This window comes from Taudactylus pleione, unplaced genomic scaffold, assembly GCF_031769625.1.
Source record: "Taudactylus pleione unplaced genomic scaffold, aTauple2 ptg000032l, whole genome shotgun sequence".
Lineage (NCBI taxonomy): Eukaryota > Metazoa > Chordata > Amphibia > Anura > Myobatrachidae > Taudactylus > Taudactylus pleione.
The window spans coordinates 39976310-40002100 of NW_028284434.1; the positions used below are offsets into that span (position 1 = coordinate 39976310).

Below are 25791 nucleotides of genomic sequence, written 5' to 3' on the forward strand. Positions count from 1 at the left end.
AACATGAAATTCAGAGAGTACAGTGTATTTCAAATATGAAAAAACATCCTAATACAGAACTGTATATAGAGTTTTTTTTAAACTCTATACAATATGAACAGTAGACAAAGTTAGACAAGTACAGTAGCAGAACACAATGTACAGTACTTACGGATAGGGGAGCTTGGCCCTGGCACCTCTTCCTCCTCCTCTGCCGCCTCCTTCTGCCTGTCGGGGCGGTGGCGCTGTTGACGTACTGTGAAAAAAAAAAAGTTGATTAAAAACACCCTCCTGTACTCCTGTAGTACAGTACATTACAATTCTTTCCTTAGACCCTCAATCTACTCATATATACTGTTCATATAAAAACACCCTCCTGTACTCCTGTAGTACAGTACATTACAATTCTTTCCTTAGACCCTCAATCTACTCATATATACTGTTCATATAAAAACACCCTCCTGTACTCCTGTAGTACAGTACATTACAATTCTTTCCTTAGACCCTCAATCTACTCATATATACTGTTCATATAAAAACACCCTCCTGTACTCCTGTAGTACAGTACATTACAGTACTCCTGTAGTACAGTACATTACAGTACTCCTGTAGTACAGTACATTACAGTACTCCTGTAGTACAGTACATTACAGTACTCCTGTAGTACAGTACATTACAAGTCTTTCCTTAGACCCTCAATCTACTCATATATACTGTTCATATAAAAACACCCTCCTGTACTCCTGTAGTACAGTACATTACAGTACTCCTGTAGTACAGTACATTACAAGTCTTTCCTTAGACCCTCAATCTACTCATATATACTGTTCATATAAAAATAAATATCTTGACTGACTCATCAATATCCTGCCCAAACCCCTTGACCTAGAAACATACATTTCTGGGAATATATTCTTTCCTTAACGTAAGCACCCACTAAGCAGGGACATTTCTAAATTTAACTCCAAGGGGGGGGGGGGGGGAGGAAGGAAATGTTTCCTCCCCCCGTGCAACATCTCAATTTCGAAAAGTCTACATGAACTAGAAACATTCAGAATATATTTCAAGCACAAAAAAAAAAAACTTTCTAATACAGTACTGTGCACCAATGGTTTTATTAAACTCCATACAGAAGGAACTTTAGACATTCTTAAAAGGAAGAGAAGTACAGTGGTAGAACACAATGTACAGTACTTACTGGCATGGCGAGGACGGCTGGCTGCAGCCTCCTCTTCCTCCTCCTCACGCTGGCATTCCTGCGGACGATGACTTTCTGTGAAACCCAAAAAAAACTTAAACTACAGTATATACATGGCTATTACTTTTATAAGCGTAGAAAAATTATTGCTAGTTTTTAAGTAAACATTTTACAGTATGAAACAAAATAGCCAAGACACAATAGCACCCGGAGGAGAAAAAAAAAACACACATTGTTCCCAACATGGTAAAAACAACAAGCCCCGCATGGCTTGTAATACTGTAAGTTTGGGGCTTATGCAAATTTTCATGTGCTGCAATAGTGTTTTAGTCTCCAATTTGAAAACCAGGCATCAGATTCAACTTTTGTCACTCCAGTTATAGACACCTAAAGGTCAAAGCAGAATTTGGGACACACTTAGAATTTGACTTATTCAAAATGGGAGGGTCCAGGGCTTAAGAGTCACCAAAAGTTTCCATTTCCCATTGCCACTGACCAGGTAAAAAAGAAAAAAAAAAAAAACATACACCACCACACTTGCCATTCAAGTCGCACATACAGTACAATATACAATAATATACAACACAGTAACATACAACACAATATAAATAAAAGTATACTGTACCATGCCACAGGCAAGCCCTCATCCTCTCCAGGAGCGGTGCATCCCAGCTCATCAGGTCTCTCCATCGCCTTTGGAGTGACCTGATAGAGGAGCGTATAATCCAGGATCGGTGTATCTCGTGGCGACCATTAACAAATGGCTAACGCTTTTCTTCATTATTGGCCAGAGGCCTATCACGGTGCCTTAGCAGCACGTACAGCTCCCGCCATGAATACGGCATCTGATGATCCTGTCATTATACAGCCAAATGATGACGCAAGCTGTGTCATGTCGCTATGACGTTGACGCCAAGATGCCGACGCTGCAGGATGTACGCATGCTCCGTTTGTTTTCACCTATTAGCATAGTACATATAGTACCATTAACACATTGCAGCCACCTACTGAACAGTATTAAAAAAAAAAAAAAAAGAAGATGTGGGGTTCCCGCTCCCAAGCATAACCAGCATCTGGCTTTTTGATTCGTTAGTATACGGAGGGAATTCCCGGAGGGAAAAATGCCATGGGGTCCCCCCCCCCGTCTTTCAATGAACCAGCACTGGACTCCTGAGCTGGTCCTGGTTGAGGAAATACGGTGAAACAAAAATACGTAGGGTTCCACCATATTTCCGTCAACTAGTACCGGGCTGTTACTAGTGGGGGGGTGTAATGCTGCAGTCGGGAGACACGCTTCACGGAGTCCCCTGGCCAAAGCATTCATCATCCCACACTAGTCAGCCCAGTCCAATAAAGGGGTCCCCCTTCTCCAGGGTCTCCCAGACCATGGCTATCCCTGGCATCCCTTGCCGATGGATGCGGAGTTGATAAATATATTTTCTAAACTAATTTGGTGTTTTGCAGGGGGACCTGAGGTCCCAGCAAGGCTCCCCCTCATGCAGATACTTATGAAACTACAAGAACCAGCATGCGGGGCATTAAGGGCTTTCTGCTGCCTCTAGTCCTCTTGTATAAGAAATGTTAAACATTTGGAAAGTATGTCATGGGTTTATTTTAAGTATTTTCAGTCACCTTGTCCAGAAGCATCCTTTGGTATGACAATAACAAACCGAGAATCCCGATCCAAGCTAGACATACTGTAGCAGCGCCAACAGTGCTGCTCCGCGAAAGTGACAGGACTCACGTGTGTTCTTGCACTTTGAAGCCCTGCTAGCCGATCAGTGGCATCTACCATGGGAAAAGGCCGCTGATTGGTTGTAATAGTGTGTCACTCAAAGGCCAGCACGCTGATTGGCTAAGAGACCATCCATTTTTATATTTTTATTTTTTTTTACAACCTAGAGGATTACATCCATATTCACCATATGATACAGTATACATTAGGATAGCAAGCCGCATGCACTGATCATTGACGCTATCCACCGGGTGCACTACATGTCGCACCTATAGTATACTGATCAGTGATGCTTTGCACCAGGTGCTCTAATGTCACACCTATAGTATAATGTTGCACATTCAGTGTGGCCAAAAATGATGGGCTTTTCTTGCTGGGACTAAAGTCCCACCTGGTCAATTTAGGAGCAAAAGAAAAACACAATAGCTCTCACAGTAAGTGTTTCTTTGCACCCATATTCATCTATGATACAGTATACAGTAGTAGAGCAAGCCGCACGTGAACAAATCATTGACGCTATCCACAGGGTGCAAATGATGTTGCAACTTTAGTAACCTGATCATTGACGCTATGCACCAGGTGCCCTAAGTGTCGCACCTTCAGTGTGGCCTAAAATTATGGCCTTTTCATGCTAGGACTTGTAGTTCCACCTGGTTATTAACATAGGAGTCAGTATTTGAACGCCTTATGTTAACTCCCATGCCGGGATACTGCTGTCGGGATTGTCTCATAACTACATCCCGCCAAAGTAGCCACATTCTGACTCCAGTGATTTTGTTTTCTTTTTGAATGACTGTCGGCTGTTAAAGGATATGGCAGCATTTAATCATCATGAAAACATCTCATTGTAAGGCTGTGTGCGCGACAATAGGTTGACAGGGACAATAGGTTGACAGGGACAAAAGTTCAACATGGAAGGTCGACAGGTACAAATTGTCGACATAAAAATTGAAGATACAAAAGGTCAACACATGCTTTTTTTTTTTTAACCCTTATCTTCACCCTAACCGTCCCTCCTGGAGCCTAAGCCTAACCGTCAAGGTAGGTGTCTGACCCTAACCGTCCCTTCTAGTGCCTAACCCTAACAAAAAAATATATATATGTGTTGTCCATTTGTGAGTCAACCATTTTCATGGTAAACTTTTGATGCTGTCGACCTATTGTCTTTTTAAAATCTGGTGTCTATCTAGACATTGTCAACTTTTCATGTAGATCTATAGTCCGGATACTTTAATACAGTATGACTGTATAGCATCTTCTTCCATGGGAAGCGGATCTGTTTACACTGTCCAGTATGTGATCGGCCCGCCAGTCAGGATTTGCTATATTGTAGTGTCCCCTCCAGCCACGGCTACTGTATTCAGATCTGCACTCTAGTTTTGATCATTGTAACACTGGCCACCCAGTGGTGAACGTTTGTATTGCATGCCATGGATACTGTCACATCTCATTGAGCCTCCCCACAGTATTTTCATGCTGCTACTTAGGTGCCTGTAGGGCGCGACCTGAGCCACAACATAAGAGGACACATCTGTATCTTGTCATAGGAGTTTGGTGGCAGATCTAAAAACAGAATTGGCAGTTCTCATGCAAACTTAAAAAAAAAGCACCGAAGAAAATGGGGTTGGGTGGTTAGAGGTAGCAGATGAAAGCATATTACGACTGATGTGAAGTTGAATGTAGGTGGAGATTATCTTGTGTGCCTTCACACTAAGGCCCTGATTCAGAGCTGGACGCTCTGACCAGAGCGCTCGCTCTGAATCAGGGCCGTCCTATTTAAATGTGGAGCGGCCTTTTGGACGCTCGCATAGCTGTGGGTTACTACCCACAGCTTATGCGAGCGTCCATGATGATGATCGCGATGGTCAAGACCATCGCGACCATCGGGCTTGCGACGAGACCGTGCGGTAGGGTCTCGTGGCCGCAAGCCCTGGAGTGATTTTGGCTCTATCAAAGCCAAAATTACTCCCACTGACATCACTAGTGATGTCAGTGGGGCCGGACCCAGAACGGTAGGCGTTCCCATGGGAACGCCTCTGTCTGGCAGCCACGCCCCCGGCACACCCACCAAAGGGGGCGTGCTGTCAGTCACCATCGACAGCACGCCCCCTTTGGTGCGAGACCCGGAGCGACAGCTTGGCTGTCGCTGTCCGGGTCTCGCGCATGCGCACGACGGAGCTCCCTCCGTCGTGCGCATGCGGGTAACATCGACCCGCTTGCGAGCGTCCTGCGCTCGCGAGCGGGTCTGATTGAGACGCTAAGTACGCACATAACTCAGCACACGCAAGTACAGGTGATGCAGAGTTATACGCATTTCAAGAGCATCTACACTTACGATTAAAGAGGCGTCCTCACGTAAGAAAAGTTTAGAGAGGGTATCTCAAACCAATGCACAGTTGGATGTAAGTCTGAAGTTGTATGTCTTATACCTAGTATACAGCTGATGCAACTGCTCATGAGGAATAGCAGCAAACCACACACATAGGGGAAGGTGCATCACACGTAATGTACAACTCTACCTACAGGTGAAAGATCTCACAAGTAGGGCTGTCTTCCTTTATGCGATTTACCTTCCCCCTCACTTATACCATTATCCTCCCACTACCATTGGGTTCGGCCGTCCCGATATGTCGTTCGGATCAGCATGATGCTGCATGCACGGATGCCCACAACTGGTTTTTTTTTTGTACTTTTACACTTGTATTCATTTTTTTGTTTGTTTTTTTTACTACACAGATGCATGGACAGATCTCACTGACCCATCCATCCATCTGTGTATTACTGGTTTTTGTTTTTGTTTTTCTTAGCTGCTTGTTCGTGCATCTGAGATTTTAATTTTTTTTTTTTAACGGATGCATGCATCACGTATCTCCCTGATCTCTGCATACACCTGTCTGCTATCGTGCACAATCTAATGATATGCAAATCGTTCGATTGCGCACAATATATCTTCTGTCACATTGGGTAGTTTTTGCTGCATATAGTGTCCTGTAGTGCCGGGGAGCGTTCAAGGGAAATAGTTAACAAGATCGTATCATTGCCTACATCGTTTGTGTAAGGGCCTTTAGTCACTTTTTCTTGTTTTGTTCATACTGGTTATTTACTTTGTTGCTGCGGAATCCTTGTGGTGCCTTATAAAGGAGAACAGTAATATATGCAGATTTTCAGTACACCTGATTTACTTCCAGCTCTGCACCAGGTCAACCAAACATGTTTTGCCTGTTAAAATATTTCGGCTTTAAATCAAGGAGTTAAGCAGCTAAATATTTCCGCCTTAAATTGAGCAGCTAATACGCTGAAATACACTGGCCACCTGCAACTTGCAGGCTAATACATTTACCCCACAGAAGTCATAGGGTTCGATGAACTTGCGGGCGTGGCAACTATGTACTTTTGCATCAGAGTTGGAACACCAGTAATGGCACACCAAATCTCACCGATTGCACCGTGAAATCGTGCATTGCGTTTGCAGACCCATACAGGTGCTTATTAAAATATGCAATCTCGGCGATGCCGTAAGCGCGGCATGTGTGCACATTAGACCACAGGCAAAGCGCGCAATTCAACCGAAACCTTAGTTTTTCTTATTACCTACAAAAGGTTTCGTAGAAGTTTCAGTTATGATCATTACTCGTAGTGCCTCCTTACCTGTACATTAGATATAATATCTTTTGTATTATACAGGACCAAATCCAGTAAAGCTCCGACTCTATACACTCCTCTCCTACCGCTTAAAAAATAATTGACAAAATTTAGATCTAGATAGTTAAACTCATCCGGGAGGAGGACCGCATTTGCCTTTGCTGCCCTTTCAAATTGTAATAATTGTTTCTCCGTACAACCGTTCTCGCTCTAGATTTATGGTAGCAATTTACATACAGTACAAACAGCAGCAATGTAGACTACATCCTAATTAAGGAGTGCTGGTCAGAGTATACCATCTCCCGTTCTGAAGGAACAGTAATATAACCCCTATGTTTACCTTTCCCCTCCCGTGTCCCAGTGGCAACAAATAGGAGAAATTATTAATCAATGCTGACAGTCTGTTTTAATGAATACTCTGCTGTACTTGAAATATCAACTTTTTTCCTCTCATTAGGGCTCAGAGAGCTCTGATAATTAATACAAGAGGAGATATATAGGCAGCAAAACGGAGGGGGCATGAAATGTTTGCAACCAGATGCCACTTTTGTATCAGAATCAACCATTATCCAGATTCTGCATTTTTTCCACTCAAATTACGACTTCAAAAGTGCACAATAGCGAGACAAAACAAAAATGGGAGAATAAAGGCAGCGCCTCTTTGTGTACTGCACAAGCCGTACTTGTGAGGACAATTCAGCTTCTGAGAAACTTCTATCCTTTCATCCAAATCTATTTATCTAATCTACAAGAGAGAAAGAAAATACTGACACATAATAAACACATTGACATTTTCATAAATGATACATTCACAGGACAACTAGATCTAAAATACAAGCAGTGATTACAGTACTTAAATAAACCAAAATATGAAAGCAAAGTGCAAAAATTAATACTATGGGATGTGTAAAATGTGTATTTATATAGTATCCAGATATGCCCTCGATCTAACAGACTCACTAGTCCAGATCATCCCTTACACACCTTTTTCACCAAAAATCCGACTCCAGCTTGGGACACTGAGCACATTCACACCAGACCCAGGTCTTCCGTGACCCAGGTATACCGCCGTTACAGTGGACACCTGAAGATAATGTTCTGTCCAAGCACTACTGAAGTCAGCCAATCTGCTGGTATGAGGCATGACCTGGGTCGCCCCGTTTACACTGCACCATTACCTAGGTCCTTCCCTGGTTCAACCATGGTAGCGACCAGGGTCGGATTCCCAAGTCACTCGACCAAGGTTATTTTTTAAAGACTAACACTGAGCCACGCAACCTGGGTAGACAGGGCAATAACCCAGCGCACTCCATTCAATCATGCTGCTTGGTTAATAACCCAGGTTATTGCAGCAGGGGAAAAGGGGTATTGCTAATCAAACATGTAAGGCAATACCCAATCTCCTCTCCACCTACCCTACTCCCCCTCACATGCTGGGTTGTAAACACTCCACGATGTGGGTGGATTCACTGAAAAAGTCCGAACCAAAGAGATCACTGCAACTCAAATGCCTACAGTCCCAACTTATTGACCTGTGGAGGACACCATCAGGTTATCGTGTTAAACATGGGGATATTTCTGTCATAGCTGAAAACATACATTTTAGCTTACAGTCATTTTCTGTAACCAATTTAGAGTGGCCTAAAGTCTTTTGTCGCTATTTGTATTTTATAGTGTGCACTAAAACAAAGTAAAACATAAGTCCTTCTCTGTCCTCTCCCCAAATCACAGCTGTACAGCCCACCTTTCACACTACTAGACTAGAACACTACGTGATCTGTCTGCGCTCTCCTCTGAGGTCAATGGTATATCACAAGAAATGCCAGTGGGGAAAGGACAGGACATAAATATTAGGAAAGTGCACAACTATCTTCGGTGATATCCACAGAAACTCCTTCAAACTATAGGACAGCATTGCACGGCTCCATGTTTTAAAAGATTGCTGCATTTAAGCAATGAAATACAGTCAGTATATTAGGACTGTCAGCCATTCTCCATGCTGCTGTCCAGGCCACACCGTCGACTTTATAGAGTTTCCAGAAAGAAAAGCGCTCTCCATTCAATCATGCTGCTTGGTTAACTTTGCTAAAACAAGCACCCTCGCATATAATACATATTTATTAGTATTTATAGAGGCGTTCTGCTCCAATAATAATTGCTTCATTACGGACAGCAGCAGAAATCTTTCTGATGAACAGCCGTCTCCTCCGGAATACACAAGCAGGTCACTATCTGCTGTCCAATCTACGGAGACAGAAGCTGGCCTGATTCTACCCTTTCATGCCACCACAGATGGCAGAGACGCACTATAGGGTGCAACGCGCTTTAGTCTTAATTGATATGTATTGTTCAAATCTTGATTTAAAGAGGAAATTCAATGTTCACATAGAACACAATGGTAGATCTACATTTGCTGCAGAGTATGATTATAAATGCATTTATGTAATATACAACTACCCACGGTTCACTTTATGGGAGTTGGAATTGATTGCCTTATCTACAACACAGAAAGTGAACCTATCCCCACAATACTGAATAGAGATATGTCCTCATTCAGCCATCGTTTTTTGCACCACATGACAAATGCTCCACCATGGGAAGCCATTCGCGGATTTACGTACCTACATCTTAAATTAGCATTTGCCGCACTGTAGCTGCATCCAAAGTCGCTTCTAGTGTACTGGGTGTTTGGGATCAGTACTTTTGTCCCAATGCAGTTGGAATAAACTCACAGATTAAGCACAATGCCGTGGGGCTCACTCATAATCGGTCCTCGGTCTTGCCTTTTTTTATTTAAGTTAAAGTCCAAGTCGCACACAACAGCTGCATGCAACGCCAGCATCAGTGTCCGGGATACTCATGCATGTACTTTTGTCGCATTAGTGATGTGACTAAGACCCATCTCGTCATGCTTGTCCCACCCCCACTGTTTAAAGTCGTGATTTGATGCATTGTACACCATGGGTGAGGCTACATAGCATTCTGGCTCTGCCCCTGCTGTTCAAACCCTCAATTACCGGTATTGAGGATGACTCAATTTAAAGAAAATCATGTTATCCAACATCCCGGCTGCCCACTTTAGTCAGTAAGTGGGAAGAACTGGGAGATTGGCCAACTTGGTTGGGAGGTCCCCCCTAAATCCAGGACCTTCTTGCAAGTCTGGTCACGCACGGGCAAATCCATCAGAATTACTCTTACCACTGCGAGCCAGTACCACCAAGCCGTAACTAGGAGTGTGCGAGGGGCTGCTGATACATAGAGCGCAGGGACCTGTGGGCAGCACAGTCACTGCCTCATGGCCCCTGCATCTGGCTGGCAGGGTACAGCCAGGATCGCTACTGCAGTGCAACCCAGAGAGTGCTCTGGAAGTGACATCATGATATAATTTACTCAGGGGCACAGTCAGCTGTTCTGGTGATATGGTCTTGGACAATTGTGGTGATAACAAAATTTCCCATAACACTGATAAACTGCTATAAAACCAAAATCTGTTTTATCTCCTCATTTTAATAAGTAGGGGCATAAAAATGAATGATTATTAAATGTAAAATTAAAACAGGACTAAAAATAGTTTATGGACTTGTAGTGGACAAGATGTATGTAAAGAGGGAACGATCAATCCATATATTATGTCCATATCCATAAATCAAGAATAACTCACTCAGTCTACAGTTCAAATATAATATAGAAAAAGAAACAAAAAGAAAAATTGAGCAATACAAGCGTGACTTTCCAGCCAGGTGACCCATATGCAATCAGAACATTTGAACATCTGGGATATTTTTCAGCATAATTGCATCAAACAGGCAAAATTCACTTCCTACATATTCCGCACTAGGCATGGACATCGTTTATCCCAGTTAGAGATGGTTTCTGCAACTACATGGTTGGAAAAAGCACAATATCTTTTAAATTAGACTACTACCAATCCCTATTGTCCTTCAAAACGCCTCTTCCGAGTAACAAGACTCTTTGCCACCCACCCTAATTGTTTGATAAAAGCTTGCACAATCAACATAAGTCTTCTAGCGCAACAGGACACAGATGGGAATTCCCATAACGATGCATCAGACAGCAAGAGCTACGATGCCAGTCTGCCAGTAACATTCAGAGTATCCAGCTGATGACATGAAGTTTCAAATGCAGAGGAAAAGAGAGGGCAATGCCTGTGGGTAAGAGCAGCCCTGGGTCAGTAACTTTATACACTTGGGCCTGTGAACTTATGGAAAAGTTGCATAAACGTTTCTCTTAAGCCAATAATGACAACTGTAAAATGTTTGTTATATAGGTTATTTGATGTGTCAGGCTTGACAGCAGTGACAGGCAGCCTAATAAACCTCGGGGGTCATACTGGGCAACCTTCTAGCTGTGAAAACGGTCTCACATTACTTTTAATCTAAACAGTAAATTAAATCAATGAATTAGACACCTATCTATAAATAACATCTCGGCAGGCAATTTAAACAATTAGCGGTAAACAAAAAAATGACAACAAAGCAGATCGGAATGGGGGCTTCAAGTGACGGCTCGTTGGGCTGCCTGCGGCCCTGGGGATGCCTATTGTCCATCACTGCTCCATGGAGTTAACTTACACTGAATTGTGGACATTCAAAATAATAAAGAATAATTACAGAACATAGGTCGTCAGTAAAATGCACAACGAGATGAAGGAAATCATATAAATCAGTCAGCAAATCATATATTTGCACAACACTATTTGCTTTAAACTTCAGGTTCAGAGTGCAACTGACCATTACATAAAAAGTAGTATTCTAATCAAGCCACCTGGCTTTTAAAGGTTTATAAAATTAGTGGACAAGACTTTGTTACAATTTGTGTATTTAAAGGAATGTAATGGAAATAATGCAACCAATGTAAACAAGTTATCAAGAACGGTTGGCATCATTCTTGCCTACTTTAAAAATTTCCTCTCTGGTAGAAGCCCAAAGAGGAGGAGATGAAGGTGGCCAGTGATTAGAGAAGGGCCATGCTATTTGCACCATTAGGCCCTTCACCTCATGGCAAAAAGTTGCAAATAGCACATATATGAACAAGGGGAGTGTCGAAGCCGGATGATTGGCTGAGACCTAAATTGTAACAAAATCTGCACAACGCCATTTTGCGTCATCCGCACGACACCACTTTGCGTTGTCTACAAGATACCCCGTGTACATCGCTGTTATGATTATTAGCGTCGTGCGTCTGCCACTGCCCCAGGTTAAAAGTCCTCATTATACAAATATGTACATTTATTACTACATATAATATGAACAACCCAGCAAAGCACATACCATGGTGTACTTCACAAACACGTAGACGCACAACGCATACTAGCGTCTTTTCTTAATGTCCCCACACCGACACACTGCATACTTACACATAAAGGTTCCCTAGCATTAAGGTTAATATTAGAGGTTTTACTTATCAATTATGTTGTGAAATGCAGGCATTTGATATATATGGTTTAGTACATGATAAGCAGATAGTGTTTGGTGCTACTCTAAACCACTGTTTATTTACAGATCTCCGGTTCCATCGGCAAGGAGATCGCAACATGTGTCTGCGAATTATGGATCATAGAGAGATAGGCATTGAAATGTACTCTATAATGTAATGTTTATTAGCCAGTTTAGACTTTTTCTTCGGCAGGAAAAATGCAGACAAAGAGCTGTTGCAGGGCTGAACTATTACAATACAAACTGACCTATAAACTGTATCGTAACAGAAGAACCAGGAGGAAAAACCAATGGGATTATGCCAACTCGTTCTATTGTATTGCCTATCTCTGCAAGGGTACATATGCAAGCACCCTGGATCTGGTAGTCAGTCATCTTTCTTTTTCTGTTGGCGGAGGTTTCATAGTTGATGCCGGGAAATCTGGATCCAGAGCGCATACGTATGTTTTGACTGTAGCTTGTATTTTGTATAACCTTTGCGCTAATTGTGTTATAGATCAAGGCGTGTAACTATATGCTTTTATGTGAATATCATCTTTTTATGCTTTGGAACCACAATCAAAGTCTGGAAAGCAATTATTCCTTGCGCAAATTACAACGCTAAAAAGCGACTTTAGGGTATAGAGGTTAAATAGGAATTCATAGCAGGGACCAACGTTACGCAAATAGCATAGAATCACATCAATAGGCCCCACCCCCTGCTCACATACAGCATTACCAGGTATTATGCTCAAGCATCCCAACTAGGCTATTTTAGCGGGGATAAAACAATGTTATCCCCACCCATGGACCACAGTGTCCCGCACGTGGGGAAAAATTGCGGTGCAGCGTTTACTGCCGGTGAATAGATGCCAAGCTGGTGGGCAGCCCAGCATGTCGGTAAGTACTGGGCACTTCCCCAAGAGTGATGAAACAGGGGATGCATCTTAAAAACATGCCCCCTTTTCTCATGCCCACGCCCCCTATTTGGACGCGTGTAGAGTGCCCTTTTTACGATGCAGCGCCCTGCCCCACTCCGGACCTAGGGTGAACAATAATTTTTCCCATCCTACTCACTTCACCAGGAAGTGGACGGGATGTAGGAGGAGTACCTACTCTTTCGGGAGCCCAAAGTACTTGAAAAATAGGGAGTATCCCGCAAAGTTATGCAAGTATGTATCAGAGACACATTTAATCAATAATGTGCAATTTCTTAGCTCACAAAATGGCTGCCTGTGTCAAGCTTAGCCCAAAGCATATATTTGACCCTACCCACCCGGAACAGGCCGGAAGGCTCCCGAAAAGCGAGTGGCGCTTTTATCTGCCCGGAAAGGTTGTTAAGTCTCACAGAAGCTGGAGCCACCCGGCTACCACTGCCTACTCCTGAGTGAAGTGGACGGTACAGGTGGATAATAATGCTATTCGTGTTGAATTGCCTCATCGTGGGTCCGTCCCCTACTTCACAATGATAGTAATCGCGGCATTGTATAGTGTAGGGGGCCTAGTGAAGCAACATCACTCAATAGGGGTGGGAAACATGATGGGCAAGCCCAGGCTGGGCATCAGGGAAGGAAACAGGATGTCTAAGGGCTGCCTACTCACCAGTTAATCAGGAGAGGGAAAGTTTAAGGCACACTATGGTCCATTTTTGTGAGCAGCCTATTAATAACAATCTAGTTAGTTTTTGGACAGTGGGACATAGACTAACGGTCGCATCCAAACGAGCGCTGTGCGCGGCAGCAATACTAAACATTGCATCGTGGCACTTTAGATGTTTACTCCTGACCCAAATTGCACCATTTACCATTTTTTATTGTTTAACAAATGAGCAGCTGGAAAACATGAAGTGTTTCACTCATAAATTGTGTCCGGGCTTCACACAGCAGAAACAGCAGTAAGCTTACTTAGCCAATCCATAACCCGGCTTTTATACATGTCCACTCTCCTGGAAAATCAGAATATGCTGTGCAGAAGCTTTTCCAGCACAAAAAGAGACACTGGGCTGCCAAGTTCTGACCTCTGCTAAGGAAAGTTATCTACAGTATCATATTCTGGCAGGTGCTCCAGGAAACCGCTTAGAAATCATTAAGAGAGCAGAGCTAGCACAGTCACAACCTTTATATAATAACAAACTACACAGCAAACTCAACACGACTTATCGATTTAAAATGAATAAAATAGTATTTTTTTTTTTAAAAGAAAAAAGTTTTAGCACTTAGAAAACCACTAAATCCCAAAATTGTAATCTGTAAATACAAACCATGAAAGTAGAATACTTTTAGTGTTACTTCATGCTCTGACAGTACCTTGCCCAACCCGATTGCATGACATTTTGTGATTGACCGCACCTACTAGTGCCAGTTATCCAAACCAGCCACTCACAGACTCAACTGTGCACCAACATAGTATTCCCAGGGAATCAGTATGATTTACCGCCAGCCGCATCAAAGCCCAGCAAGGGTGAAAATCCTGATCATTTATTAAGGCAAGTATCGCTAACCCCCCCCTTCCCCGCAGCCTAAGTCTTCCGGGGATGCCTAAACCCAACTCCCCCCCCCCCCCCGGGGGTAGCTAACCCTACTACCCCCCCTTCCCCTGGCCTAATCCTATCCTAATGCTCCCGGGGGGCTGCCTAACCCTAAGTCCCCCCGGGGAGCCCCTAACCATCCCCCCGCGGCAGTCCGCGCCCGGCTTACCTTCAATCGGGATGCCGGGCATCAGGCTCCCGGCGTAGGTAAATGACAGGCATTGGGATTTCGACGCCTGTCATTAGACCCTTGCGGGGATTAGACAGTCGGGATCCCGACAGTCGGCATTCAGACGGTCTGCATCCCGACTGCATACCATTCCCAGTAGTAGGAAATTAGTTGCTGTCACCATTAGGCTCTTTCTCCAGCTGGGAAGCAAGCACAGAGGCCTGGGAAGCAAGCACAGCACCGAGGCCTGGGAAGCAAGCACAGCACCGAGGCCTGGGAATCAAGCACAGCACCGAGGCCTGGGAAGCAAGCACAGCACCGAGGCCTGGGAAGCAAGCACAGCACCGAGGCCTGGGAAGCAAGCACAGCACCGAGGCCTGGGAAGCAAGCACAGCACCGAGGCCTGGGAAGCAAGCACAGCACCGAGGCCTGGGAAGCAAGCACAGCACTGAGGCAGGGCATTGGCCAACCGGGTAAATCACAGCAGTGCAGACTCCATAGGTCGCAGGAATATAGCAACCATAGGTGTCTAACAGGAATGGAGTAAGATCTTTAGTAGTAGTGCTGTTTATTGTTCAAAAATAGTAATTAAAAACAGCTGTTACACATGCACCAAAGTCACACATATATTATACATGGTGCTTCTAGCCATTACAAAGGTTTAACACACACACACATATACTGTACTGTCTAACAGAGTCTCCGGTCCACTCTAAGCTGATTCTCTAAATCACAAGGGCCAGCTGGGCTCATGATCTTAATTTAACAATAGAGTCAGTTGCAATGGTGGTGGGTCCGATTTGTCCACCCTGACTCCACTAAGTCTGAACTGGGCAGGGCCGGATTAAGGCTTGTGGGGGGACCAATGCAACCAAGTTATGGGGGCACCATCAATAAAATTGTCACAGCCTCACGCAGCTACTACTATGCCCCTAACCTTGCCACTGGATTATCCACTGACTGGCAAGGTGGCAGCATACAAAATCATGTCTTCGACACTGCTGGGAACAGACTCCCGGCAGCATAACGGACATGATTTCTCTGTCCTGTTGCAGTTATCTTGCGCTAGCGAGCGCTATGCTCCCGGCTGTCCGACCCGGCATCCGGGTCTACCCAGAATGCAGCGCATCAGCAGAGCCCCTTCCCCCAGTACACAGTAACTCTCCATTCATTCCCCATTCTCTCCACAGTGCCCATCACCCAGTGTACCCCCTTTCCCCAGTAGTAAGCAGCATTCCATTCACCCAGACAGCACCCTGCGGAGCCCCCTCCCCAGTAGTGACTGACCGCCCCTCAACCCCTCCCTCCCCAGTAGACACAACAGCCAGCACCCCCACCCAAGAGAGGTTGCCATGGCGGCCAGGCTTGTTTCTGCGGACTGATGCTGATAACTGGCTGCCATTACAGCTCAGTTACCCTAGAGGGGAGGCAACCAGGGACAGATCAGCAACAGTCCGCCCAAATAATATGGCTCCCCTCCCAGATCTCCTTGGCGTCTGGGCTGCTGGACTGCCATGCACACAGTTCACACATTCACCAGCGCGGTTTAAAGAGAAACAGCGTTGCCTTTTTTTTATTTTGTTATTTTTTACACTAGCGTTTGCCAGCGAGTGCCTCAATGATTATTTCTGAATTTAAAAAAAAAATTGCGATAAGCGCTAGTGCCAAATATCGTTAGTGTAAAAATGTATTAGTAAATGGAGCCCATAGATAGATATCGCTATAGATAGATTAAATAGGTATATAGAGGGAGTGAAAGAGGGGGGGGGGGGTGAGAGCGAGGGAGACAGAGGGAAGGCGAGAGGAGGGAGTGACAGAGGGAGGAGAGAAGAGAGGGAGGGAAGAGGGGACAGAGGGAGACAGGGACATGGAGTGATAGAGGGAAGAAGGGCAGAGAAAGGGAGGTAGGGAGAAAGAAAGAGGGAGTGAGAGAGGAAGGAGGAAGAGTGAGAGGGAGGGAGGAGGGGACAGAGAGCACACAGTACCTGTTGCAGCAGCTGATGGGGGCGGGTACTTCGCGTCAATAGGCCCCGCACCCTACCCATACATCTGTGAATCGTGGTATTATGATAGCAAGGGGGTGGCGCTTCCTTAGTCAGTCACAGACCCAGTCTGGTCCACCAGTCCATCAGTGAGTGTGGCTGGCAGTGTGAGCCAGGTCTGGCCAATATGAGCGGCGGTGTGGGGCCCCCTGGATGACCGCCCCACCTATAATCCCAGCCCTGGTACTGGGAGATTTAATCTTTGAATCTCAAGGCCAAACTGCTATGAGTACTTTTGTTTCCTGTGTCTGGGGATTGTTCCAAGCCAAACAGTGGTCCAAAAGGCTGGTGACCCAGATGCCAGGGTACCAGTCAAGCTCTTGATGCAGCTGTCCAATATAGCGCTTCATCTCCTGGGGATTCAGAAGGCACTATAAGAAGCCACACTGGTTCCTTTAATCTACATTGTAGTTGCCAGAGCACCACCAGGAACAGGAACAGTCTGCAGGTTTGAGCAAATAGGAAGTGGAGCATCATCAGGCTTCTGCCAGCCTTGATCCTACTGATTAACCTCTTCCATTTTAAATAAAAATGATGTATTACACATAGATGTACTTATTACTATCATTACCACAAAGCATGTGCCGGAAAGGGGAAAGCTGTCACACTCCTTCCCCACATGTCCATGCGACTTATTTGGATGGCTAAGGCAATTCATGTCCAGTATCTTCTCTAATTTTAAGCTTTTCTACCTTAAAAGACAGCAATGTGTGCAGCCAGACACCGTGGTGATGTCCAGTGGAACATCAGAAATTGAATTCCCATCTTTATATCACTGTAGTGAACTTCTTGCGAGCTGTAACCATAAAAGAGACCAGAGCCAACCGTAATGGTCTATGCTTCTCCACTGCTATATAAAGAGACAAGACTGCCTAGTGAGATGCTATGTTTGGACTATGCAACCCCTTCCCCAAGTCTATTGCTAATGGCCAGGTGGGGAGAGGCACATGTCTGGCCTTTGGAAAGCACGAGGCCGTAATCTCCCAGATTGGGAGTCTTGCTGGCACTGGGAAACACATAGCGCAGTCTTCAGATTTATATGCCTGTCTTGCGACAGTATTAGTCTTTTTGGGTTGAACAGGACAGAGATGCAATATGTGATCTTCGAGTTTCAGGCACCAATATGGAGCTACTGGGGTTTTCATCCTACTCTGACGGCTGCCGCGCCACTTCCCCTCTACAGATGTTTATATATTATATATGAGCAACTGTAAGACTGCGCTACTGGTAATCAACACACGCAAATTATAATATACATGTCTACTCAGGGCTTATTTCAGCATTGGCCATTACTGTAAAATAAATAAATATTTACTTCTTCAATATCCATAAAAAAAAAAAAAAAAAAGTTTTCTATGTAATCTGTACATAATGTTGGTACAACAGAGATCATTAAAAGAAACAAGAGGCAAGAAGGTGGTGAAAACAGATGGCTTGCCTACATTACAATAAGTAATGACATGATGAAAGAGTATAGTCATGTACAGATATAGTGCAATGTTAATTACAACCACATTATCCCACTCATGGTACAATTCCCCTCATAGAGAGAGTACCCCTGTCTTATGGTCTGTAACGATCCATACGGAAGCAGGTGGACAGTAACGTCTTCCTTGTATTGATCTGCACTGTGAAACAGATCTGGAACAGTCTAATATTGAGTGATTTGTGGCGGCCATAAATTATACACAGGAAATGTAACAGGTGTTTTGGGTCTTTTCCTTCACAAGTGTTAAAAGAACGGCTGCTCAGACATCACCCCGCATGAGACTGGAACAAAACAACACCCGTTATATTTAGTCTTATTTTCCTTTAACATTTGAATCAGAGGTTTTGTTTCCCAGGTATGTGATGCTGGCTAGCACTGCTTGTATTTCCTAACATTTACTTTTACACCACCGGGACAAAATAAGCCCCGTCTCCATCCAAACGACACTTGCATATATAGCACAAAACGCGCCCTAACCCATGCAAATATATCCGCTTTCCGACAAAACCCCCACATTCTATCTATTCACAAGGAACAAGTAGCATTGTTATGTTTTTGTTTAGCGTTTGCCCAATGACCATATGTTATGCCTCAATATAGGATTGGATCATTTTTAGCACTTTCATTAGGGACAACCCACGTCAAGTGGACCAATTTTGAAGATCAGCCCCACCTGCTGATTGTGCACTGCAGAGTTTTTGACAGTTGCACCCACCCCCACTTTGAGGGCCATAGTTTTGCTACTGTTGCACAGTGTACTAATATGTTCCCTAAGTGAGTGTGACAAATATGCCAACCATCAGGTAAAATTTTTATAAAAATTGGAGATGGTCAGGTGGGGAGATCCCTTGTCCACCTGACATGGAATGACCTAATATTAACAAAAATAAAACAGAATACCCACTTTATTTTATTTTTTTGTCTTAATGTGATCTGACCCACTCGTTCTAGCTCCACTCAAGCAATTTGTTTCTTTTCTGAACATACATGTTGATATATTTAGTTAACATACTAAAAATAGACAAACATCACCGAAAACACATTTCAGAATTATTCCCATGGCTACTGCTGTATAAGAGCAACTCCAGAAAATAATCATGAAATATTTGGCAATCCCGTCCGCTGGTATAACTATATTTCAAATAGTCAATGTGACTGGTCGTCAATGGATAAAGTACAATTTAACAAATACGTAATCAGTCGGCAAAAACTCTCCCTCCACTATCGCGCACACATTTCAATGATGCTGTTAGTGTTTGAAGAGATGTCAGTCATGTCTTTCAAGCAACAAGGGTCATATGCTGGCATTAGTATTGTTCAAGTTGATCATAGGAAGCACTGCATTAGTTGTGATATAAACTCACAAGTCAGACTCCAATAAAATAAAAATACTATACTACAGAAGGGGTAATAAAACACCTAGAAGGCAGCATTGGCCAACTAAAAGCCAGTCATGGTTTATGGTACAATCTCACACACACGCACGCACCCACCCACCATCTACAAGTCAGCCCATGGGTACCTGTTGAAATGACTGTCTAAACCAGACACTTTTTGAAGAGGAAAACACGTGTAGGGAGTGTTCTGTAAAAATCTAATTGAAACAAGTAGGTGGCGTGACTGTGGAGCACATAGATGTGACTATTCCTAAATAGCCAGAGCAAAAAAATTTAATAAATTTGAAAAACTGTGAGAAAGTGCAGCAACCCTGACAGAATACATTTTCTTCCTAACGCTTCCTTTCCAGATTGCAAAATCGCCAGAGACACAAAATGCAGATATCACTTACAAAGCTCATACATTTTTCAATTGGACTATTCAAGTAACTCAGAATAGCAATAAACATTGTATACAATGCCAGATATAGGCGTTTGCTCATAAGGGCTAAGGTGCTTCCAAGCACCCCTTAATGTGGGACACTGTGCTCGTCAGCAAATAGGTGCCGTCTGCATTTTGATGAGCCGACAATGACCACCAGTGTTGCGACTTGCCGCTAAAATACAGGGTGTTTCATTCGCTGTTGGCCCCAAAGTTTTTCTGTTAAAGCAATTGATGTAATTAACTGAAATTTGACACAGACATACAGATGTGCCCAGCTAGTTTGTTGCTCCATACGCTATGAACCTTGGTCTATGAGAAACATGAGGAAGTCATAGCAAGTGTTCCCCATTAGCATCCAGGCCAGCGGTTCACCACCCTGGTCAGCAGCGCAGTGCAAAATTCAAAAAGGGGAACACCACCAACTGCCATCCTCACTAGCAGTTGGTGTGGCTCTATTTGAATTTTGGACTGCGCTGCTGGCTAGGGCAGCCTTCACTTCGTGTATGCGTGAAACGATATTACATAATAGACGGTAAGGTGCACAGGCAGAAATCGCAGTTATGTCCGGCGACACTTTGAGAAGAATTAAATACTCGTAGTGTTTTGTTCTGAAGCTCTTCCTCTCTTGCATATTGTATGTAGCATTTAATTATTTCAAAATAAAGGATGGCAACAGTACGGAAACATCAGTGATACCCTATATGTACTTGAATGTGTTTAGTGTGCTATCAGCTCTTGAGGACACTCCACTTCATAAGTAAAATACCTCAGATAAGAGTTCATTGGAACCATAAGTTACATAATTGTTTAAATGCTTTTACAAGCATTAAAAGTTGGTAAATGCATGATTTTTATTTGCGATCAGTGTGTAAAGTAACTGACTGAAAATGAATCAATTATCGGTGACATCAGGTTACAGTGGTGCTAAAAAGTTTGTAAGGAATTTACAATTTATGAATTTCTGTATAAATGTGAACTTAAATGAATATCTGAACAAATTTTAAAGTCTTAAAAATATAGAGAATACAACAAATGTAGCTAGCAAAAAAAACCACTTTTTCATTAATTTATGGATCAAAACGATTCAACATTAAATTAATGTTTTTGGAAAAAATATATGTGACCCTATAGGATTGTCATTTCAGGAGTATCAACCAATGGGATAACCATTGGTTGTTAGAAGAAAAGGCCAGGCCCATTTAAAAAAACAAACCTGTGATCAGGTAGTCTTCCTGGATGTCCGTGACAATCCCATTCTAATGACAACTAAAATGATTGTGGCATATATTACGCCACAAGGCTTCCCTAAATGCCCACAAATCCATCCACTTCCATTTTGTATGCAACAAGGAGTTTAAGGAGGGTCTGGCGTCTTATCCATTGACGAGGGTGGGGGAACATTTACTCAATGCTCAGGCAAGCAAGCTATTGATATTCCTTGAGGCTAGTGCAATGTTTCCCCTACCTTATTTTCAGGTGCTACATTATATTAGATAGGTGGAAGGGCATTTATCAGACATGGATTGGCATTACCCATTAGATCGGCTTCTTTCTCGACCTGCACCTCCACATAAGGCCATTTCACTCTGTTACAAATATTTGAGGAAGACTTTGATCGCAGTTTGGTCAGTCAGGGCATGGCTCTTACTATGTCCGATTTAGATCATGGCCTATCCAAACCTCGTTCACTTTTAACAACCTGTACCTTTAACAAATTATATATTAACATTATTATTATTATTATTATTAGTATCATTTATATATATGGCGCCGCAAGTGTTCCGCAGTGCCTTACAAAGTACATAAATAAGTAACTAGCGACTTACAATTCAATACCATACAAAGCAGGACACGGACATGGATAATAAACATTGTTATATTAGCGACCTTTATACCCACATAAGCAGCCAAGTGTTAGTTGCCCTAGTGGGGAGTAAAATCAATGAAATTAGGGAGTAGGGAGAAGCATAAGAGGGTAGAGGGCCCTGCGCAAAAGAGCTTACATTCTTTAAGGGAGGGGCAGACAAACAGGACAGACACAGATGGGGTAGGTGGGGAGGAAAGAAGATGTAGTAGCAAGTTAGGATGAGAGCTGGAAGGCTTTAATGAAGTAGTGGGTCTCATTTGAATGATTGTAGAGAGGTGCAGAGTCTGATGGGGAGAGGGAGGGTCCAAAGGTGGGTAGCAGCACGGGCAAAATCTTTCAGGCCGGAGTGGGAGTCAATTGGCATGAAAGGTGGCATGTATTAAGTGAACGAAGAGGGCGGACATAAGAGTGAAGGGAGAGGAGATCAGATATATAAATGGGAGAGGAATAAGTGAGGGCTTTGTAAGGGAGTGTGAGAACCTTGTGCCATAGCACTTATCTGTCTCCACACAGATGATTTAGGATGAACCTTATGACCTCCTATAATTGCCCTAGATATGGGAGAGGGGAAGAAGATCTTTATCACTGCTCATGGGTCCGATTAGTAGTTCAGAGATTTTGGAGCAGTTGGAAACAAGAGGCAGAGGCTTATTTTGTCAATTATGTTCCATTTCCCCTGGAGTGGGCCAATTTGGGTATTTTCCCTGGAGGGCAGATCATTTTTGCCGAAAAGCAGCTTATTGCAGTTAATTGAATTTGGCCCCAAGTCTTCAATAGAAATTTTTTTGCTTCAATTACAAGATTTATGTATGGACAAAGCCAAACCCTGCATTCTAACATAAGTACCTCATCCCACCCGTGAAATACCACAGTGGCAGCACCACTAAACAAGAATTGCAGGGTATCTATTCCTGAAGTGATGCTCAACAGAAGGAGGGTTTTGAAGGAGGGTTTTGCAGCAGGACAAGTACACTAAACACTGACATCAGTTTACAAGAAATAATATATGGAGGAAGCAGTTGCTCAATTTTGAAATGACCGAATCAAAGTTCAGAAATTAATCTAATAGGAATTTTGTGGAATGCCTTGAAGTTGAATGTTAAAGAAAAGTCTATAACAGCCATGATTATGATCTTAAGCAGTTCTTTAAAGGAGGACTGGACCAGGATTCCTCCAAGCGATGTGCGGGACTGATCAACAATTACTGTAGCATAAATGTTTGATTGCAGTCAGTGCTGTTCAAGGGGGTCACACCAGTTACTGAATCCCAGAGGTTCATTAATTTTCCGACAAAGATAGTTAATATTGTGAACAATAGATTAATGAATATAGATTTGTGTGAATTATTTGATTAATTGTTCTATTTTAATTACTTAGATCAGTAGATGACAAACTTTCGTTTATCACGGTGCCCTAGAGTATCTGCATTTTTTTTTTCCACGGCACCCCTAGGCCAAACAGATTTTATTGAGAAATTATTAACTTAGTAAATCCTTTACTTGTCAACCTTAGAGTCAGTTATGTGGTGGTGACAGGGTTGCGCTTCTGTGTCTGCACATATTTTATCATCAACAGCCACCAGCATTAGGTTTGCCTATCACATGGAACAAATAATCTGCAGAACCCCAGTTTGAGAACCACAGACCTAGAGCCGTATTCAATTTGATTTGCACCCGCGATACTTTTTCGCCTCCCGGACTTTCCACCTACTTCGCCTGTTTTGGAGGCGGAAAAGTATCGAGCGCGTGCCCGCTTATCCTCGTATTCAATATGAAAATACGCGAAAACGGGACCCGGCAAAACTTAAACAAGCGGAAAGTTCTGTCAGATTTGGGGAAATTAGCCTGACACCCCCCAAAAGATGCTCTGACATGGGGGTTAGCTATGGTTCCCCCCTATTTGGCTTGCTGAAGGTATTTGGTGTTTTTAAACGGGCTCAATAGCTGCTAAATAGCGATTTTGGATAAGTGGTGAAGAATAGTATTCAGGAGGTTTTTTTGCAGAAAATAACTTATCCCAGCAAATTTGGGGTACTTGAAAATGGGGGCCAACATATTTTAAAGTTGCTAAAGTTAAGTTTAAAAAATAGTGAAAAATCCACCTGCCGCAGGCACTTGCAATGAAAAAACACCTGGGGCATACTTGGGGACCCCCTAGTCAAGTTCGCTAGTTTTTAACTTTGTCCCCCAACTTTTTTTTTTCGGCTCCAAATTGAAAGTGATTTTTTGGGCTGTTCTTAAGTCTTTTTTTTTTTTTATTTATTGACGCAGTTTACCTTTAGGGGACTGTCTTAAGGCTGCACGTGGGTTCCCGCAATGTTGTACCCCAAAAAACAAATTCTGCACTTTTTTCCGCCTGCTATTCATAGGCAAAACTTTTTCGCCTATTACATTGCATTCTTTCAAATTGAATACGGCGATACTTTGCTGCCTGGCAAAATGACGTCATCGGCGAAACTTTTTCGCCAATCTCGGCTTTTCGCTCAATATTGAATACAGGCCTCAGATGGGGAGCTGAACACAATTAAAAAGTCATTTATGCAGAAATTCAAAAAGTTCTTGAGCTCGCTAACATTCCGGAGCACCACTGTATAAGAAAGGAGCACTAAAGATAATATGCATCACAAAAGAGTAATAAATCTAAAAAGTAATTTTTAATGACATAATAGTTGTATACGACATTAATAAAAATAACTTCATGGATTCCATTAACTAATGATATATTCATGTAGGTCTATTACATCAAACACACACAAATTAAGGAGAAAACAGATACAAAACACTGGTGATGAGGAATCATCTCATTACCAGTGATTATGATTCAGAATGTCACCTGAAAACTCTGGATTCAATTTAAGCCAACACTAGTGGGAGATACAAGATAATGAAAATCTGAAGTTTAGAAACAAATGTAATCTGTATTATTGCCTCCCTTTCATGGAGGAGATGATCCTTGTGCCTGCATTGGATAAAAAGGCTTGTGAATTCTCAGAAAGGAAAGCGCAATAAATAAAATAAAAATAAACTAGTGACACAATCACTCGACATAGATTGAAGTATCTTTGTGATAATTATATGTCGGTGAAGGGAAAGATAATGAAGTGCTAGACGTAGGGGGATCGGGAAGTCTTATTTATCCTTGCTATAGTTTCTGAAGAGATCCATGCGTTCCAATTTTACTGACATTGCTGGAGTTCAGCTTAATTAGCTCTAAGAAGTTACAAACATGTTTTCTAATAATGAAGCTTATTAGCGGTGTAAGCAGGATAACATTTATCTCTCTGTTCTGACAATCTTTTTCCCAATGATCCATTCAGGAACTTTGTTTTTGTCTGTTGTAAAATCTAACAAGGGAATTAAAGTACTTCTTTAACCAGGGCCGAAACTAGGATTTTTGTCACCCGGGGCAAGGCTATAATTTGGAAAAAAATAAAATATACAACATAGAATACGAAAAGGGTGTGTGGTTTTGTGATAGAGCAATGCCCCTTACAACACATTCTGCAACACAGTAATGCCCCTTACAACACATTATGCCAAAGTAATGCCCCTTGTACATTTATGCCACAGTAATGCCCCTTACACATTATGCCACAGTAATGCCCCTTACATGCCACAGTAAGGCCCCTTACATGCCACAGTAAGGCCCCTTACACATTATGCCACAGTAAGGCCCCTTACACATTATGCCACAGTAAGGCCTCATTTACATTAAGCCACAGTAAGACCCAATCTCCCTTCTCTTACCTGTTAGGGCCATGCGGTGGGTGAGCTTGGGGTGGCGCGGGATGGGGCTGCCACACGCTGAGGAACTGTCAGTTCTCCAGTCATTGTAATGTGGCGCCGCTCACGAATCAATTGGAGATCATGGACCAGCAGCTCTGATAA

At 43.1% G+C, this 25791-nt stretch overlaps 1 protein-coding gene across 7 annotated transcripts in view; it reads right to left on the reverse strand.

Annotated features, from left to right (window-relative positions):
- The window catches only part of MAD1L1 (mitotic arrest deficient 1 like 1), an 811364-nt gene that overhangs the window by 595221 nt on the left and 190352 nt on the right, over positions 1-25791 (reverse strand). For 5 of the 7 annotated variants that reach the window (XM_088452027.1, XM_088452028.1, XM_088452029.1 and 2 more), the window contains 2 exons: positions 1178-1252; positions 152-235 (listed from right to left, as the gene is read on the reverse strand). The exons of the other annotated variants lie outside the window; for them this stretch is intronic. In XM_088452027.1, coding sequence (XP_088308153.1) covers positions 152-235; positions 1178-1252 — 159 coding nt within the window. The remainder of the gene's footprint in view (positions 1-151; positions 236-1177; positions 1253-25791) is intronic. 7 annotated transcript variants of the gene reach the window in all.